General features: G+C 34.5%; 1 protein-coding gene and 1 long non-coding RNA gene across 9 annotated transcripts in view; one reads left to right on the top strand and one right to left on the bottom strand.

Annotated features, from left to right (window-relative positions):
- The window catches only part of LOC138413993 (uncharacterized), a 55,707-nt gene extending 40,440 nt beyond the window's left edge, over positions 1-15,267 (top strand). The window contains exons 3-5 of one of the 5 annotated variants that reach the window (XR_011246357.1): positions 7,839-7,908; positions 10,893-10,966; positions 14,949-15,267. This is a non-coding gene — a long non-coding RNA (uncharacterized lncRNA). Of the gene's footprint in view, positions 1-7,838; positions 11,474-14,948 lie in introns of those variants that run through there. The other 4 variants (XR_011246358.1, XR_011246356.1, XR_011246355.1 and 1 more) reach the window with 4 other exon arrangements.
- PPP4R3A (protein phosphatase 4 regulatory subunit 3A) overlaps positions 148-20,149 on the bottom strand; it is a 39,110-nt gene continuing 19,108 nt past the window's right edge. Inside the window, exons 4-16 of one of the 4 annotated variants that reach the window (XR_009518302.1) lie at positions 19,394-20,011; positions 16,153-16,230; positions 15,955-16,071; positions 15,354-15,509; positions 13,133-13,264; positions 12,929-13,031; positions 11,484-11,642; positions 6,167-6,336; positions 5,169-5,311; positions 4,301-4,491; positions 3,642-3,868; positions 2,946-3,214; positions 2,517-2,614 (exon numbers count right to left, since the gene is read on the bottom strand). Coding sequence is in view for 3 of the 4 variants with exons in the window: in XM_060004037.1 (XP_059860020.1) it covers positions 2,504-2,614; positions 3,642-3,868; positions 4,301-4,491; positions 5,169-5,311; positions 6,167-6,336; positions 11,484-11,642; positions 12,929-13,031; positions 13,133-13,264; positions 15,354-15,509; positions 15,955-16,071; positions 16,153-16,230; positions 19,394-20,011 (2,205 nt within the window). In the remaining variant the exon portion in view is untranslated. The other 3 variants (XM_060004037.1, XM_060004039.1, XM_060004038.1) reach the window with 3 other exon arrangements.

Below are 20,149 nucleotides of genomic sequence, written 5' to 3'. Positions count from 1 at the left end.
ATTCACAAAATTGACTTGCAGCAACATTGGTGTTCCAGAGAAAATGACATGCAGGATCTGAGTACAATCAATCAGGCAGAGAAAACCCATCAGGCTTCATTCTACCAAAAAAATGCCAGGATAGCATTTCTGGACAAGATGGGATGTCAGGGTGTTTTCTGTAGCAATTACAGATCTTTTTCAGAAACTGCTAGGTAATCACTCTGAGAAGTGAAATTTTTCATTTTAAAATGAGCAAAAGAACCAACAGGTATCATTAAAGTACGTATTTACATTATTATATTCACATCGGTTATCAAAATAGTATTTATACTTGAAAGTGTGGACTTGAGTCAGACGGTACTGTGTCAATTCAAGTATTGTGTTTCTAGCAATTTATTGCTAAGAGTCTTCCTCCATGAAACAAGCGGCTGTTTAGACTTTTCTCCTATTGTAGCAGCATGTGTGAAGTTCCGCTTCAGTAACCCATCTGTCCATCAATGAAAGGGCATCCCTTAAATGTTGAAGGCCAATAGTTAGTATCTTTTTTTTTTTAATATACTGGACCACAATTCATAAAAACAAGGGATGGTTCTTCCCACTACCCAAGAACCCCCAGAATACCAAGACAAATACATGTTCCACGAGTCAATCAGAAAGGTCAGTTTAAACTGTATGTTTAAGGCACAAACATTTCACACGGGACTTTCTAGGTAATAAAGGAAGACATAATATAATTAACTTACATCCTATTAAGTTTCTGTTCTCTTTATTTGCAAGATAAGTTGATTAAAATGATTAATTGCCAGAACTTGTGGCCCAGAAGAAGCGCTATACTGTAGTGAAATACACTTAAACTCTTACAGTTAATAATGCACCCAAAGTTTCATTAAAAAAAAAATTAGCCAACGAGACTTTTCATGACTGTGGCAAGTTGTTGCTTTCTGGTTTTCTATGCAACTATTCCATATAAGCTTGTTTTTGGTATCGCAATGTACTGAGGGCTAAGCAAAAGAGGAGCTAAGGTAGAAGCACACAGTGCTTGCTAGATTATCCAGTTAAAGTATATGATACTTAAAATAGTATCCTTTTCCTAGATATGAATTTTTATTCACATTTGCAAATACATTCTTCAGTAAGTTCTAAAATCTTCACTTTAAAAAAGTGAGGGTATGTGGAATTGAGATATTTATGTTCGTTTCCTTAAAAGAATTTTAGCACACCTAAGACAATAAAAAGAACCTATTTAAACATACTGTTTTAATGAAGTGGTATCTGATGGTCCTCTGGCCAGGTATTTATTTAGGAACCACCGCTTACAACTCCAACTGGTATTCCAAAGGGAGTAATTAAAAAAAAAGAAAAAAAAAATACAACTAATACAATTTCTCTTACTCTTCACTTTTTTTATTACTCAAAAGTCAAATACGTTATTTTTAAATTATTCATCCTCAATTTTGATTTAATGTACCATCATTTTCCCAAGATATGAAATTTCAGAATCTCTTTGGAATACTAATTTTATGTTTCTAGGTTTAACAAAACTGCTGAAATTTTAAATTCCACTCTATTTCCCTGAATTCTCAAGACAGTTGCTGATGTAAATTTTAATATAAAATATTTAGTCACAAAATAGTATTGCTTTTTGTATGCACATAGTTGTAAGATTACTTTGCTTTTGTCAATAAAAACTATTCCATCTTTCATAAAACTCTAAACAAATTAAGAACTGTGATGGAGAACAAAAATTACACATGGTAAAACAGGTACCAGCACAACGTTAGGTTATATTACATCAAAAAAGTTTTTAATGGTCCCAAATATATATACTCAACAACTAAGGATACACTCAGGAGAAAAAAAAAAATCAAAAACAAAATGAAACAAAAAAAATTATGACACAAATGACCACATCTAGAATTCCACTCAATCTTTAATCAAGTAGGGACAAATCCCCACTTAAAAAAAAAATCTGCAGTTTGAAGGGCAAAGGGAACAGATAAAAAAGAGGAAACCTCATATTCGCCCCTCCCCCGAAGAGGTTTTTCCAAACCTGCTGTAGCTTGACTAAAATGTTCAGAATGTACGATTTTAAAGGCAGGTCTCTTTATACAAAGAAACTGCTGGCATTCTTAACTAGTGAAGAATTAGGGCAGAAAAGCCTATTCTTCTGAGTCTCAAACATGGTCCGAGAAAGCATATTCTGATTGTAGCAACTGACCAGTCAATCCAGAGTTCCACTTACAAAACCCCTGCCCTGTTGGCTTTTCGTTTCCATTTCCTTCCCTGAGAAAAGGGCAATGTGTGGTCCAAGCTTAGACCTCGAAGGTGTAAGTCTTCCCCCTAAATGTATAATTATCCCCTCCTCCTGCTCCACTGAATTGGCACTTGATGAGCAGAAGTCAAGTGTGCGAGCTGAGCTGTATCAGTCATTCACAAGAGGCCACTGCTCTGTTATAGACTTGTAGTGGGGAGGGGTAGAGAACCAGTTTTCTCAACAGGTACTGATCACAGGCAGCTGCCATTATGACTCAAACTTTGCTTTCTTTGACAAAGGGAGCGTGTCTTCCTTGTCTTCGTCCTCATCATCATCCTCATCATCATCAGGATAATCTACCAGACCCACGAGGCCTCCCTGTTCGGAAATAAGGATTACTTTAAGAAAACACTACATTTTCAAATACATATGTCTTAAGTCTGGTAAAGGATATACCCCCACCCCAATATACTAACTGGTTATTTCTGGGAGGTGAGATTGTATGCAGCTGAAATTCATTACATATTTCCCAAGTTTTCCATGATAAAATTTTAAGCAGTTTATGATCCTTGCAAAACACCCAGTAGATAAACACTAATTACTGAATTTAAAATTCAAAACTTAAGTTTTAAGACTTTATGCATTAAAAAAATTTTCTTTAACAGAGTCTAAACAGCATCAAAATTAAAACCACAGAAAATAAACAGACCACTAGAAATGAGGGTAGACAGACTATCGGAGGCTAGGAAAGTGATTCTGCCCTGTCCCTTCCTCATTATTTCATCCAGGCTTCTTCCTTTTAGCCCTGCTCCTTCACCAGGAACCACTGTAGCTCACTTTAGTCTTGATGTAGATCAATGAATCCCAAATGCCAGTCTGTTAACTGCTAGTCCAGGGAAACATAAGGCAGCCAAAAGAATTGGTTTTTTCTGAGATTATGTCTTTCCTACATTTTTGGTGGTAAAATTGTGATCCTTCCTAAAGGAAATGTTAGTGATAGTAGACAGTTAATTCTTTTTTATAAACCTTGCTTGACAAAATTAAGTTAGGAGTGTCCAGATATTTAGATTATATTCTTCCTACGAAGTCTTTATCTGGGTATTAATGGGGAAAGCTGATAAAAGTAAATAATAATTTAACTTTAAAATTTCTGTAAATGTTTTGACACATACAAATGTGAACTTAAGGTGCTAAAATGCAAACAACCAAAATAAGAATATATTCAAACTTCTGAATTGGTCATAAAAACTTTCAGAAATTTCTCAACGGCTGGTGGGAGAATTATTCCCTAGTTCACAAATGTTAAAATCAGTTCCAAAAGACAGTAACCAAAGGGACTACTAGTCACAACAATTTTATTGTTGGGAAAGCTTAAATTAGGTAGGTCTGGGAGTCAAAAACATACCTTGGTAGTAATAGCTGCCGTCTGAGATGTATTTTTAGGGATGGATCCAGGAGAGCCTGGAGATCCTGGGGATCCAGGTGAGCCTGGAGAACCAGGCAGATTTGTTGCAGGTGACTGGCTGGAGAGGGTAGTCTTTGTTCCACTAGAGAGGGAAAGCTTGAAACTTGGGCTCTGCCGACCAGAAAGATTCGTTTTCAGAAGCACCTCCTTTTCCTCACTTTCTTTTACTAAAAATGAGAATACTGTCAATAATTGTCACCCATACTCATCTTTTCAAAAACCTCCAAGTGAGGTGGCACTAAAAACACAATTAACTAGCTTAGTCCTTTGCCAGAGAGCGACACTGAAATTCAGTTTATGAGCAAAGCTTAGCAAAATACTAAGCATCCTTATCCACAGGACTTTACTACTGAGAAGGAAGGAGACCTTCAGTATTATAGTCAGTGTTCCTACCCTTCTGAAATATCTCACTCAAGACAAATTAGGAAAATTTAGTCTATACCTTCACAACAGAGCTATTAAATTCACACTCTATAAAGCAAGAGTCTTTTAATATCTGTTGTGACACAAAGTAGATACTAATCATTCTGTCAAGAAAAAAAGGATAAACCTAGAGTGAGAAAGCCTTCAATATTTCCTTGCCCATCTTTTCAACATACATTTCTTCCTCTCCATGAATTTACTTATTGGATCCATAATGTCATCATCACTCTTAGTTTTGTCAGATGGAGACACGACAGCTTCTCCATCTTCCATGTCATCTTCATCTGTGTTGAACCACATCTCCTCTTCATCTTCTAGTGTTCTGGCGTCTCTTCGATATCTATGATTCCTCAAAATGGAACGCATACTATGAGTAAAGAGAAGAAAGTAGAATTAATAGACTCATATAAAGACTTTTGTCTTCAAATATTATCCCAAATTACAGTCTTAATAGATAAATGGAACAATACAGATTTATACACACAGAGGTGGGGGAAAAAAAAACAGATTTTACCTAGCATATAACAAAAAACTACACTCCACCATATCTAGTGTTAAGTAGTGGAATCAAAATTCCCATTATCAAAATTGTACTGTTACAGATCAGTTATTAAACTTGCTAACACTACGAATTAACAAGTCTTAATTTATGGATTTTAAAATATACCACAAGTATGTGAACTCAGGTATTTAGAAAAAAATGTACACAATTGCATTAAAATAATTTGTAACCTTAAAGCAAAGCAAATACAATAATATTCTGATTTTACTTTGGACACAAAAGTAGCCTTATTGCCATATCAGTGTTTTGCTTTTTTTCTTTTGCATTATCTAACTTGATATATGCCTGAGAAAAGTCTACAAATCATACTGATACCCACCTAACACCGTCAGGAAAACATTTACATTGACCATTAGAAAAAACTACAACCTCCATCTGCTTATTTCCCCCTCTGCTGCCAAGCTAAATAATAAACAAGCAAAAAAGAGCTACCATCATAAACTTGTCACTGAATGAATAGGTTCAAATATGTGGTAATCTACCTGTCAAGTTTGGGATTATCTTGCCTTTCTCTTTGTTGTTCAAATCTCAGTTTCAGTCCTTTAAATGTTTGTACATAATCTACATCTTCCAATGCTTTCCAGTAATTTTCAATTACATGAGCAGTTAATGATTTTATATCTTCCTATAAAAAAGAATTATAATAAAAAATGATAGGAAAAATTAGCAAAATGAGGCTTAATTGTAGTGAACTCATAAACCCGCCCAAAATGGTTTAATTTCTTAAAATTATTATCCAATCTTAGGGACAAAAAAATGCAAATGGGCATAACAAATACTGGCTACTTCAATAGCCCCTGACTTTTGGTGTACCTCAGAATTATCCATGGCTCTTTCCAAAGTAAATGCTCAGGTCCTACCCTAGATGATTCTCATTCAGTAAGTCTGGGGTGGTGCCTAGGCATATATACAGAAAAGTGCTAGAGATGGATGGCAGTGATGATTGCACAACAATGTGAATACACTTAACGCCAGTGAACTGTACACTTTAAAAAATGGTTAAAAGGGCAAATTTTGTTATGTTTATTTTACCGAAATTTTAAAAAAGCATGCCACAGATAATTCTGAGACACACCAATGTTTGAGAACTACCAGCCTACTGTATCATTAAAGAATGAAATTTACTCTTTAGAGACATATGGAGGAATGTCAAGGAAAATTCAAAAAACCTCCAAGTTAAAAACAAAAAACACATCTGAATACTTATGCCAACTATAATTTTACTTTCTTAAAATGACTACCGTGACAGTGTTAAATCAATTTTCAAACTATCCTGAGATAGTTTGAAACTAGCTGCTGAGAGAGATTATTTTGGTTTTTGTTAGTTCAAATTGAATCTATCATAAGCTTTTGGTAACACTGGTTTTCTTTCAAAAATTCTCTCCAAATATAATAATCTCAAATAAGCCAAAATACCAACAATGCATATTTGATTTGCTCAAACAAAACCAAAATTCTAACTAAAAAGTATAGAACCTACCACTCTAATAAATTCAAACATTTCTATTATGGCAGAGTTCATCAGATTGTAGCGGGATCCATTGTTGAGAAATGCTTTGACTACTGGTTCAAACAAAAAACTTTTCATTATATAGCGGTTGTAAAACTCATCTTTTAATCCAATAATCTTTCTCTTAAAACGAAGAGCACCTGAAACACAGAGGCATTGTTGTTCAAATTACATACCATATCTTCATATTTTAGAATTACAAAAAAACCTGTTAAATAAACATAGTTCTTCATGCAGTAATAAGTTACTGCTTCCAGAAGTATGAACCTAAAGATAAGGATTACAAAAAGGTTATCAGAAAAATGTATTCTAAAAGCAGTGTATGTCACCATAGAACACAAGTCTTAGAGAGCCAGAAGAATTCTGGAAATAAGTTACTGATTACCAAAATGTACTTTACATCTGAAATTAGAGCTAAGCTAGGGCTAATAAATGAATTAACCTATCATACTACTTAAGATGAGAAAATTCCAAATATATCCTTTTGTATATACCTTCAAAACAACAGAAAAAACATTGTTTTATTAGGGCAATCCACTCTATAATTTGATCTTCCTTATTTTTGGACACTCTTATCAGGGTTAATGGTGTTTACATTGATTTGTTTTTGGATGTGTTTGTAGAAATGCCGTAAACCCACAGAAATCTGCATGACCCAGAATTTGCCTTCCCAGAGTTTAGGAATCAGTTTAGAGGATGTTTTTAAAATGTGGTCCTCTATGCTTACTGCAGCGAGTATGCTTTTTATTTTTTTCCCCTAGTTTTCCTTTTTACAATTAATTAGGCTTTAACTTACAGATTAAAAGGTATATTTACATCTTGAGGTATGGGGAGTTACTTAAGTCACCATTCGTCAAGATCCAAATATACTCAGACAGCTAGACTTCAACAAAGCCCTCTTTACCTAAATGGAATTATCAGTAAGTTAATGCCCCAGTTATTGTAAACAGTTCAAAAAAGCATACTCACTTCATGCAGTCACATCGTCTTCGGTTGGCAAGATTAAATATTGTGTTTGTATTTTGGTTTCTTTGGAGATCATGGAAGTGGCTCGTTAAATTGCCAATTTGTTATTAATCAAGTCCTTCATGAGCAGGTAGCCAGGCAACCATGCTGACACGGTTTCTGGGTAGGAAGGCAGAGGAGTAAAGCAGCTCAATTTTTCTTTAGTTGGCAGAAAAGAGGTCCACAAGTGAATGCCCAATTAGGTACAGTTGATTATAAACTGCCTTAACAATCCAACTTATTTAACAGTGTCTCTTACTAAAGAGACACTGTGGGCAGGGAGTTCAAAATAGTTTATAGAAGAGTAATTGCATTTTATTTTTTAAACTACTGAGTATTTTCAAATACATAAGCATGGTGAAATAAGACATTTTAAACAATAAGCATCATCTTTCTTTGTGGTAAGTCAAAGCCTAATAAGGGTTTATTTTCCCAAAACAATGATTTGAGAGCTTGTTTTTTGTTGTTGTTGTTGTTTTGTTTGTTTTTTAATGTTACTTGACAAAGGAACTTAGGCAGTTCCACTTGTTAGAATAAAAATCAATACTTTAGAGCTCATGCTAATAGGCCAAATTTTAAGCTTTTAGTAATTAAGGCAAGTGCTGTTATTTTAAAAATTGTTACTCCAACTTTGCAGGCTTTGTGAAGACTTGTGTCCTACCATAACACACACTAATTGAACCCTGTGGTCTGCATGCAGTTCCCGGGTAAGTGAAAAGAAAACTCCCTTCCTAGAACTCGCTAAGACCAGAGTATGCAGCTGGCACCACTGCCATCTCCTCAAGAGCAGTTTTGTTCAGAAACTGCCAAGGTAGACAGAAGGTAATTCTAATGGGCTTTTGTTTTGTTTTGCTCCTCATTTGCCCTCATTTATTTATATCAAGAATCGTGTCATTTCCACCCAAACCTCTCCCCAAAAAGAAACTTGCATGAAAAATGTCCAACCACTATTCTTGCTGTTGAATAAAGTTACTTTCAAAAATTTACCAGTGAGTTCTAATGAAGTCAAGTTGCTCGAAGGAGGTTAGAGAAAGCTTTTGCGATAGGTCAAGTTAGCACAAATGTAGGATTTTCAATGTAAAAGTGCACTCTGCTACCACTCACATCTCTAACCTTTATTAACATGCCAGGAATCTCTTACGCTTAGTTTCAATCATCTCTAAAACAAATAATAAATCTTTACCTTACACAACATGACATTTTATGTAAGTCTGAAACTTTTTGCTGCGTATGTAACTAATGATAGCTGAAAAAAAGCATCTACCACAAAATTCTTCTCTACTTCATTCTTCTTATAGATTTCCGTATTTTAGAAAACAGCCAGACAACATATAGGTAGGAACTAAAAAGCTACAATTTAAGATCCAAGAATCTGGTAAAGGCCAAGAATGATAAAACTGTGTGTGTGTCTGTGTGTTTATACACATACATATCTAACCTATAAAGACTAAATAGGATTGTTGTTCTCACTCACAGACTTGACTACGTCGTCTTTAAATATGATACAAGTATAATAATTAAGAACCAGCAGGTATAAAAAATTCAAAGTCCCCAAACTGTGTACATTTAACCAATCTTTTGTCTTTACAAGTGGACATCTAAATCTACTTATAAAATCTCCCTTAAAAAAAAAAACTATACTTAATATTTTAATGTACTCTTTCCTAAGACTGAATAGATAGTAAATCTCTGCAAATTTATGCTTAGTTCTTTTAGAAATCCTTGATTAAAACTCCTACTGTATAGCCAGTCCTAAAGAGTGCATTCCTAATGACTGACATCTTTCAGAAGCCACTCATTCTCAATCCTGGGAAGAGAGCCACACTGAGTGAGAATCATTTGAGAAAGAGTGAGGTTTAATTAATGATAACCTAACTTAGTTTGAAAAATATTAAAATAATAAAACATAACTAAGATTTTTGCTAGCATGATAATTTCCTACAATATAAACTCATTAATTTGTCATGATTCTCTTCATAGTTCTCACTGAACTGTGAGAAATTTTCTTTGCAATACTGTAAGCAAAATGAGATGAAGGACTCTTAGAAAAGGCCTTTCCCTTTTCTGCCACTCTCCCACTAGACTCATGTGTTCTACCTATACCAAACCTCTAACATACGACACTTTCACATTTGTTCATCTTAATTGTGTATTCAACCAAGAATTTCACACTCTCCCATGATCAAGACACAACTTACTTTACTTCTTTTTGCAAGGTTTTCCTGATCTGCCTCATTCAGGGAGAATAAATCATTTCCACTATACATCCAAACACACCTCGATATAGTGCTTTTGATGTTGTTTTGGTATTTACAGACTATCTCCTCCTAATGAACTCTGAGCCACTTGACAACTGACTTCAGGTCAATCATCTTTTTCCTAATACTAGGTATGCATCATACTTCATCAAATGTAAGATGCCACTGATCGCAAAAAACCTTCCTTTCTACTACTAAGAAAACAAAACAAAGAAAAAAAGCTACCAATCATAATGACATGCCATTAATTTTAAGACTCACCTTGATTTGAGATGATAAATGCATATCTTAGAATAAAACATGGTAGTAGGTGTTAAATTTATTTAAATAAAACTAATTTTTAAATTTATTCAGTTTTCCCGTTCTGTCCCATCTGCTCAAACTCCCTTTCCTACACTCAAACAAAACCTTCTATGTTGACATGAAAGAACAAATCAAAGAAGTGTTCATTATTAACTTCCTCTCAACTTGCTTTGGGACTCTCACTTTTGCTATGATAGGTTTATAAGGAAAATGAATATGAGTTTAAGAGCCCTTTATATGCAATATTCCTTTTGGCTGAAAAGCATCTGACCACATGTATTCTCAGTTCATACTGCAGTGTGTACACCAGACTGAAAAACTAATTCAACTATAACAAGTGTCACCCTAATAGGTTTCCTTCTAAGAAAAATTCATTAGACTTTCTATTTTGAATACCATTTTAAAGATAAAATGTTGACAGAATAAATCAATGTCAGAAATATCCTTATAAACAATGTTTTCATAATTTAAGGATATTTTAAAAGTCAATTAAGCAAAACATTTTTTTTGGCTGCGCTGCACAGCTTGTGGAATCTCAGTTCCCCAACCAGGTAATGAACTCAGGCCCTCGGCAATGAAAGTGCAGAGTCCTCACCACTCACTGAGGACGGCCAGGGAATTCCCAAGCAAAATGATTTAAAATGAAGTAAAAAAAGCAAAAATGGATGTATATGTTCAGGCTTCTAATTACTGGATGATTATGATGCCTTTATGCAACAACAAAACCAAACCTACCCATAAAAACCAGAAGGCCAAAAAGAGTTAGTTACCAACAGACATCTCTTATTGAGCCTCTAGGGTACTCTTAAAACTGGTGTGCCAACTTACCAAAGAAGGCTGACTGCTACATGATCAAGAATATTCTGGGTTAACCTATTTCTAATTCAGAAACATGTTTTACTTCTGTGAACTAGGGTCTTCAGAATACAGTGAAAGTCAACTTTTGAAAAACATGTATAACTAAGAACAGCCTTGTTAAAAGACTATCTGTTGCTCTACGAGAGGTGACAAACCTTTCCCATAAAGGTCTACAGAATACATATTCTAGGCTTTGTGGGCCACATATGGTCTCTGTAGCTTTTTTTTTGAACAATGCTTTAAAAACACAGAAACTATTTTTCACTTTCCAGGTTGTGCAAAAACAGACCATGGACTGGATTTGGCCACAGCTGTGGTCTGTCACCCCTTCTCTGAAGTATCTGAGGTAACACAATGTCATATGTCAAATATGTCTCAGTAAAGCTGGGGGAAAAATATTTGTGGAATTAATGAACAGACCATTTGCAGGCATTTGTGCTAGGCATTCTGTAATTTAGAAAAAATGTATTTTGGAAACTTGGTGCTATTAGCTATGTTTTCCAAATTACAAATGTATTCTTCATGACTCAGTGTGAGACTCTGGTCTCACAAGAATGTCCAATTTGTGATTGTCATGCTATATAAAGTCAAAAATAAATACGGCAAATAAAATGATTTAAGGTGCCATTTTAATAATACTTTAATACATTTTGTAGGTACACTCTAACCCCTTTACTGTATATTGAGAAAGAAGAGTCAGGAAAATCACCTGATCAAAATATGGCAAAAGTACATTATCAGTGTAGTTTAGTATTAGAACCTCGGTCTCCTGCAATCAGTGATCTTTTCTTCTCAGGCAATAACACCGAAATAACAATAATAATATACAGACAATAAGTAATTCTACCAGAAGCAACACTTACATAATGCCAAGAAAGCATGCTTCGAGGCCATAAGAACTAACACTCTCCGGAGAATGTCCTTATTAATAATGTAGTTCTTTATGTGGTAGGTATGGTGCTCCACACAAAATGTTAACAATTCCAATACAAGTGCCAACAACTGGGCAGTCTGAAAATCATCTAAACAAAACAAAACACAATTATATTTAATGGCTTATATTCTTTTCCTCCCCAAATTAAGAATCCGAATTCTAATCAAGTAAAATCCCTTCTATTAACCCAAATATGTTAAAGTTAAGGAAAAGGGAACTAACATTTATTGAATGCCTACCATGTGCCAAGAACTGTGCTTTCCATTTTTTCACATTTAATTTAAATAACTCTGTGAAGAATTAGTGTCACAAGACCCAGGTGTGAAATATTAGTAAGGCAAACTGGGATACAAATCTATTAGATCTGTTTCATTCTAGAGGGCAAGAATGCTCTACCATGTCTTATGTCCCTCAACGGATATACAGATATCACAGGAGGTCCTCCTACCACACATCATCTGGCTTTGATGGAACTACTCTCTCTGCTCCTTTGATTCATGTACTTTGTGCCTCCTTTTACTACACATAATGAGTCCACGCTGAAATATAATTACTGGCTTATCTTCCTCACCAGGCAGTAAGCCTCCAAAACTATTTTACTCACTTTTTATTTCTCCCATTTAACCCCTAAAGATTATATATATAGCACAGTGCCTTCCACACAATGGGTTCTCAATAAATGTTTGATGAATTGAACATGTGGGTTTGGAAAGAAGCCTCAAGCTTTACCTACTATGAATAAAGTAGACAAGAAAAATTAGTATCACATTTCCAAGACTTGATTCTAGAGTCATTAAAAAAGGTAAATTTAACATTTTATTCTAAGTGGTGTCATAAGTTAAATATACTATATTGATAATTCATATGACAAAATAACTTACTTATTCTCGAAGCTTCAATAAGGAATTTCCCAATGAAGACCCTAAAACTATTTTCTAAATCAAACACACACACACAAAGCTAAAGGAATAAAATGCAGAAATAATCCTACTTTGGAATAATCCTCAATGCAAAGAAAAACTGCTTAATACTAAGCACAAGCTCTGCTCTGTATCTACACACCTGGAGTACAAATAACTTAAAATGAATCTTCTAATAGCTTCTTCCTTCTATTTGTTTCATACATGTAAATGCAAACTAAATACAAATATTGCTTTAACAAAAAATATTGTTTTAAAATTCTGAAAGCAAAAAATTATCTCTAGTATATTCTTTCACAGTTCTACTACCTCTGATTATAGCACTTTTAAAAGAAATTTTACCTTGAAATTACCTCTTTTGAAAATATATTAGTAAACCTCTAGGTTAACACCAACTTTTTGAGTTTCAGAATTCAAGAACCAAGAACTTAACTACCAACCTGTATTACCTTACCTTTGCTAGGTTTGTCTTCTGTTGTATTTGCCAGTAAGGGAGCAGTAAGGACATGCATACAGTGCTTGTAGAAGAAACCCAGAAATTCAGTCTTTTCTGTTTTCTAAGGAATCGAAAACACTTCCATGAACTTTAACTGCATTGGTTCCTACCAGCAATAAAAATTATACTAGTATGAAAAAGAGAAAAATGCCCGTAGCTTACATTGGCAGTAGCTAACATGTTTTCTGGGTCAACTAATGTTCGAAGGAGGCCCATAAGCTGGACTGCTCCTCCAAGTTCAGGGTCTGTATCACAAATCATATGTTCTATAATGAGGTTGATGAGCAAAATATCCTGGTGAGAAAAATACACATAGTAAGGATCACTTATTATAGGAGGGAATGGAAAAAGCATATACTATGAGACATGCTACAGCATTATACCTAGCTATGGCTATCTTAACTGCAAACAAAATGAAATGCTTGACTGACTTCTTTAATGGATACAGAGCAGTTTTCCGAAAGTATGGTATTGGCACATTACACAAATAGTACCAAAAAGAATTTATCTTTAATCAAGGGGATTTATCTTTAAATCCCGATGAAAATAAAAACAAAGTTTCAGTTTGGTGCTAACAGATCTTTTACACCTCTGGATAACAAAATCTCCCTTCTGAAGAAAGCTAACGGGCTTTAACAGTAAGAATGTTTAGCTAAAATTTATAACATTGTTCTTTCACTCCATTTTTATAGATTCCTTCTATTTATGGCAGATGATAATTGTACCTATTCTCCATTTATGGAAATGATATAAAGTTTCCATTTAAAATAAATTTAAGAAAAAATTAGTTGGTACCTGAATGTCTGAAATTGGGGGAAACAAGATTACGTTATTTAGAGAGCACACAGGAGAACAAATATATTATAGATATTCCAAATGACATACAAAATTGACTTAGTTTTCCTGATGCTCTACTATGACTGGTTTTCCTGGCTGAAGAGGAAAAATTGAGAGGCATTCAGTGAGAAAAATCCCTGCTCTTGCCTATATATGCAATGGTAGGATAGACAGAGAAAATGCAGACATACATGGAAATAACGAATCAAGACTGGGAATCAAGAAGACGACTGCGTATGAATGAAGTACATCAATGTATGTTCAACTAGTGGGTTACAGCGCCAACAAGAATAGCCTTTATTTTATACACACACACACACACACACACACACACACACACACACACACACAGGCTTTCAAGATAGGACTATTTTATAAAAGCAAAATGTGACATAATATTCAACAGTTCAAACTGGCACTTCCTGCACCTACCCTGACATTACAATTTTGTAAACAAGTGTTAAATATAGAAGTTACTAGGCATTCCACTTCATTTTGACATCACAACACATTACGATCTCTTTAAAAAGTCTATTTCCTCATTTTGTAAAAATATGATAGGCTGGAATTCTACATATATTTTTTTCTAAGAGATTGTCTTTTTACCCTCTCTGTTTGAGGGCAGAATATCTTAGTTTATTCTTAAGTAAAAAGTTACTTCCAAGATTTTATGGGGGAAAGAGAAAATAAAAAATCAGGATGATTGGTTTAATTATCTGAAAAGAAAACAGAGCACAAACATTTACGGCTTCCACATAAGCCATGTACCACAGACTCTGGGAGAACCTTTCACATCACCAGGATACATTCTCTCACCGACTCTGAAATTGATGGGTAAGTGAGTGAGTGAGTGAATGTGAGTGTGTGTGTGTGTGTGTGTACACAACACAACAGCTTGTTCCCTATGGTTAGGCAGTAAAGAAAGCACCCTAAACACTTTCCAAAGGAATGTGCTTCATCATTCTTGATGATTTTGAGACTCTATCCCTAGCAAAGCCAATGTTTTCCTAGGGAAGTTATTCATAATTCCACATATAGAAGAACAATTTATTGATTAAATGATTTAAACAACACTACATAGCACATTAACTTCTGAATTAAGAAACTTAATCTCAAATTTTTTTTTTCTTTTTTTTTGCAGTACACGGGCCTCTCACTGTGTGGCCTCTCCCGTTGCAGAGCACAGGCTCCGGACGCGCAGGCTCAGCGGCCATGGCTCACGGGCCCAGCCGCTCCGCAGCACGTGGGATCTTCCCGGACCGGGGCACGAACCCGTGTCCCCTGCACGGGCAGGCGGACTCTCAACCACTGCGCCACCAGGGAAGCCCGATCTCAAAAATTTTTAAAGAAATTTAAGTTGAGCATTAACAACTGCTGTAAGACAATTTATAAACTGAGACAGGAGCCAGTTAGGGAAGAATAAGCCATGATATTATGGCTACACTCTTCTCAAACATCAACTATTTAAATCTTTAAGAAATGAATAATAAATACAGTTATAGCTTCCCATGTATAAATACTTACTGTTAGTGCAAATAATATTTACCTTGTTGGTTATTTTTTGCTCTGTTAACTTCTTACTTACATCATCATTCTGTTGTGCCTCCTGCATGACAAACTCTCGTACCATGGATGGATTATATTCAACCAAGTATGAGAATATATCAGTAGCAGCACTTCGCACCTGTGTATCATCCATGCCCTGCAGATAAAAAGCACTTATTTCTCCTATAATAACAAAAATATGGAACTTGAAGCTATATAAATCCAAAACCTGACAAATTATAAGAGAACATTTGAATAAAAAAAGAGAGGTCAAGGAAATTCTGCTTATGTAAAATTCTTTTTCTCTGGATAAAGTTATACTTTCTTTTACTCCTGTTTTCTTTTCTACTTTAACATTTCAACTAATAGGCTGCAAAGTTAACAAATTATCGATATTAAAAATATGGAAAATTCCTGTATGTGTCCTTTCAGTACTCTCTGTAAGGACTAATACTAGAATTTTATAGCTTTTTAACTTTATGTAATACACAACTGATATTAAATATTGGCTATAATCAAACAGTTGCATGCTACATAAGAAATATACTATTTTGTGGATTAAAAATATGATGGTAATTAAGTATAAGGAGAAACAAACTTACAAGGATGACTTCTAAAGCTGGTAATATACCCATGTTTGACAAAGTCTTGAAAAAAGCATCTCTGTTTTGAGGTTGTAGCGTTTGGGAGAACGCACAAAATTCTTTTAAAAAGTTAACCTGAAATTAGGAAAAAGGATAAGTGAATATAAAAGGTGTGTTGTTTTAGCTTCATGCCCTCCATAATATCAAATTTCTTACCAATTCCTGTCTTTTTTCCTCATCTGTTGCTTCATCTGTTAGCTGTGCAAACAAATCTGTCAGAAATTTTTCATCTTCCTGTGAAATCAAAGGATAAATTAATTATGCTAATACTAACAGTGTAATATATTTTCAAAACGCTAATACAGAAGATATAAATCGCAATAACTGGAAAAGGGGAAGATGGTATTGGCAATGCTGTTTTTTAAAAGAGAAGGAAAAAACTATGAAAGGATAAATTGGGGATTTGTACAAAGATTATCCTTTATATTTCGGCAAGGCTCTATTTCTTAAGTCTAGTTAAGGGCCACATTATAAACACTTTAGGCTTTGCGGACTCCACCACAGCTACTCAATTCTGCTGTTATAGTAGGAAGCAGCCACAGGCAATGTCAATGAACAAGTATGGCTCTGTTCAGATAAAACTTTATTTACAAAAACAAACATGGTCTGTAGACCCATGATTTTCATAGGGTTTCATAATCTTAACTTTAGAAGTTAAGGTTCTACAACCACTCAAATAAAGATAAAACTTCCTTCATGTTTTAAAACCAGAAATGATTCAATTATGTAAAAAGCTAAATTCAGAACTTTTAAAGAAACATCTATTATTTGAAGCTATCCACCTACAGACATATAACAATAATTATTAAATTATTCTATGTTAAATTGTATTAAATTATTTTAGAAATGATTCAAAAGATCTCTCATAGGATACTCATCTGGGCATGTAAAAGTTAGAGTATAGAACTTGGAAATAACCTCATATGTTATCTTATCTTACCTCCTTATTTTATAATTGAGACAGATTAAGAAATTTACCCAATGCCCAATCACAGTTAGCAGGTAGGTGGTAGAGCCTTCCTGACTGCCTGTTCAATTTTTTGTCACTATTTTTAGTTAAGATTTTGTTTTAATTCCATACTACCTCAGCTAGTAGAAATAAATTCAACACTACATGCCCTACAGACATGCCTAAGTCTAAATGTATATATGTATGTGTGTGTGTATATATATATATATACATGTATATGTATGTGTACGTATGTATGTATGTGTGTATCTCCCACTAGTTTATAAACCCCTTATTCACTGCTGCAGGTGCTCAAGAAACATTTTCTGTGACACCAAATTAGTTTGGCTATTCCACCTTTACTTTTTCTGCAGTGTACAAATAGGCCACACCTCAAATGGCATCCAATATCAAGATCCATCTCAGACATGATATATCCCACCAAATGGAAATCAAATGATTAAAAAAGATTCTCTGAACTTCTGTGAAGTACAGAGAATTAAGAAGGTTCAACAGTATTACAAAGAATCAGTCAACAGTAAGGGTTATGACTGTGTACAAGGTAAGAACCTGCTTTAATTACTCCTTGTCAAAAAATGTGTAAAACTCACCTTCCTTCATAGCAGCACTTTCAATATAAATGCTCAGCATCAAGAGAAACAGAAAGACCTACAGCACTGGCAGCCTGCATTTTACAGAGCGTATTGTAGGGAAACAAAGACTTAACAACTTGAAATTATTCATACTTAATGAGTAAAACTGGCATTTTACAGGTCTGAAGACCAAGAAAACAAAGAAGTGACAAATCCCTATATAACAAAATGAGAACCATGTGGAGCTGAAGAAAGGGACCAGCAGTGCTTAGGACTATCCAAGGAGACCAGAAATCAGAACTAGACCAGAACAGAGGATCTATTAGGTAGCTAGCAAAAACTAGTTCCTTAGCAAAGAACAAATGAAAATTGGTACCAGAACACCCTTCTTCTTCCATTATCAATCACAATACACTATGTCAAGGAATACTGTTGTACTTACCAGACTGTATTGCCTATGTTATTTGTCTGTCTTAAATGAATGGAAAACATGTCAAATTAATCAACGTGAACTGGACTTATCACTAGCTTCAGGAAAGCAGTTTTGGTAAAATTGACTTTTCTATCTAAATTCATATATATATATATATATATATATATATATTAAGGTGATAAAACCAGGGTCACTGAAAATACAGCAATTTTCTAAAAAGGAATAGACAAAAATTAAATTTACTGTTTTACTCATAACATGTGCTACCAAGCAGCTCTAACTGACATTTATTTGCCTCTTTCTTAAATTCAAATCCAGGTTTCAAATAATTATTTTATTTGTAGATCTGAGGTAAGGTCTTACAATAGCTTTCAAATCATATCACACAGCTGTTATTGTTACAACATCTTGAGCATGAAGAAACAAAACACACAGGAAGTGTGCAACTCACAAATCTTTGCACTATGCAAACATATTTCAACTGGACTAGACTAATTCATGCACCATGGGATAAATTACTGAGAGATTCTCTGACTTTGGGGGTGTTACAAATGCAGATTACCGGCCAGCTCAGACATTTGGATTGTGTGCTATGTGCAGAATCCAGGATGCATCCTAGGCAGTTCTGATGCAAGCACCCTAACACACCACACCCGAGAGACTGGGCATACTCTAAAAAGAAAATCTGGAGTTTAATAGGCAATTATTAATAGATACTTTAAAATAATACTCAGGAGTCTTGTATCATGTTCAATGCTTTATAGGCATGCATCTGATCTAATCTTCAGATGACCTTATAGGGTAGGTACTAATATCACCAACCTTAAGATCAGGAAGCTGAAGCTTTAAGAGATTAAGAAAGTTGCCCAAGCCACATAGCTATTAAGTGACAGGCAGAGCTGAAACTCATACTGTAGCCTAACCTCCCCACACTCTCATCCATTACAAAAGCATGCCTCTTGGTAGGGAGACATGCAGCTATAACTTGCCAACATCTGCTGTACCTCTAATAAATAATTACCTGGGAGTTGTATAAATGCTATAGAATTTGTATTCTATATTTAATGACATATTTCTTGGCTTCTCTTTTATTTTTCTTTCCTCTTCCAATCTATTCTGTTCTATGCATAACTGATAGATTAATATCCCTAAAATTCCACATTCAAGTGGTTCATTAAGATCCTTTTCCTATTTCTTCAAGCTAGATTTTTTTTTTTAAATTACATTTATCACCCCTAATCCAACACAACCTTCTGGTCCCACAGTATTATATATTATAATCTCTTGTAATATCACCAAAATACATACCTTTAGACAAAAATTAAAAATTCAATTTGTGTGCCTAAAAGGAACAGAAAATTATTTCTGCTGAAGGCAATCAGTATCTTTTTAAGTAGGAAAAAAAAGAATGATCTAACTCACCTGTAACATACCAACAATTTCTACCTTATTGAAAAAGATAAAAGAGTGAAGTGTTGATAACATATTTTCTTCAAAGACTGAAGGGGTAGGTAGAACCATGTCTTGTATATACTGAACTCGGTATGTCTGATGAATTTTTTGTTTCAGCTCAGGATCTGATATGGGAATCACTTCTTTAAACTTGGCTGTTTTTGTTAGAAATTCCCTATGTTTTCGTGGTTGTGATAAAGCAGGATCATATTCTAAGCATCCAATGACGTCCATTATACATTCCTCAGAGAACATAACTTCAAAAAGAGCAGTTCGATTCAAGAGGAAGATGCCTTTGATAATTTCATACAAGTGGTGCAGTCCTTCAATATTTTCCAAATCCTCACACACATGAAAAAGCTCTAAGAGCTTTTTAATGTAACCCTCATTTTCCAGTGCTAGTGCAAGTTTTTCACGACGCAGGGGGGAAGGTAAAGATGATGCCACAAGTTCTGCAATTTCCTCAAGGCGACTTAATTCACAAGATGGCAATTCTAAACCTGGCGATGACATATCATCAAAACGCTCCTCTTCAGACTCATCTACGAGGTCCTGAGTGATGTCCACTGATGGGTCCTTTCCTTGAACCTAGTAAACAAGATTTATGATAGCTGACAAAGTATAATCAAAGCAAATCTAAATGGTATTCTTAGATACAAGAGATGTTATAAGAAAACTATTAATGGTAATTTTCAAGTTTAAGACTAGACAAACTTTAAGTCTTCA

The sequence above is a fragment of the Delphinus delphis genome, chromosome 2 (assembly GCF_949987515.2).
Source record: "Delphinus delphis chromosome 2, mDelDel1.2, whole genome shotgun sequence".
NCBI classification, from domain to species: Eukaryota; Metazoa; Chordata; class Mammalia; order Artiodactyla; family Delphinidae; genus Delphinus; species Delphinus delphis.
This window is presented reverse-complemented; position numbering and strand designations above follow the sequence as displayed.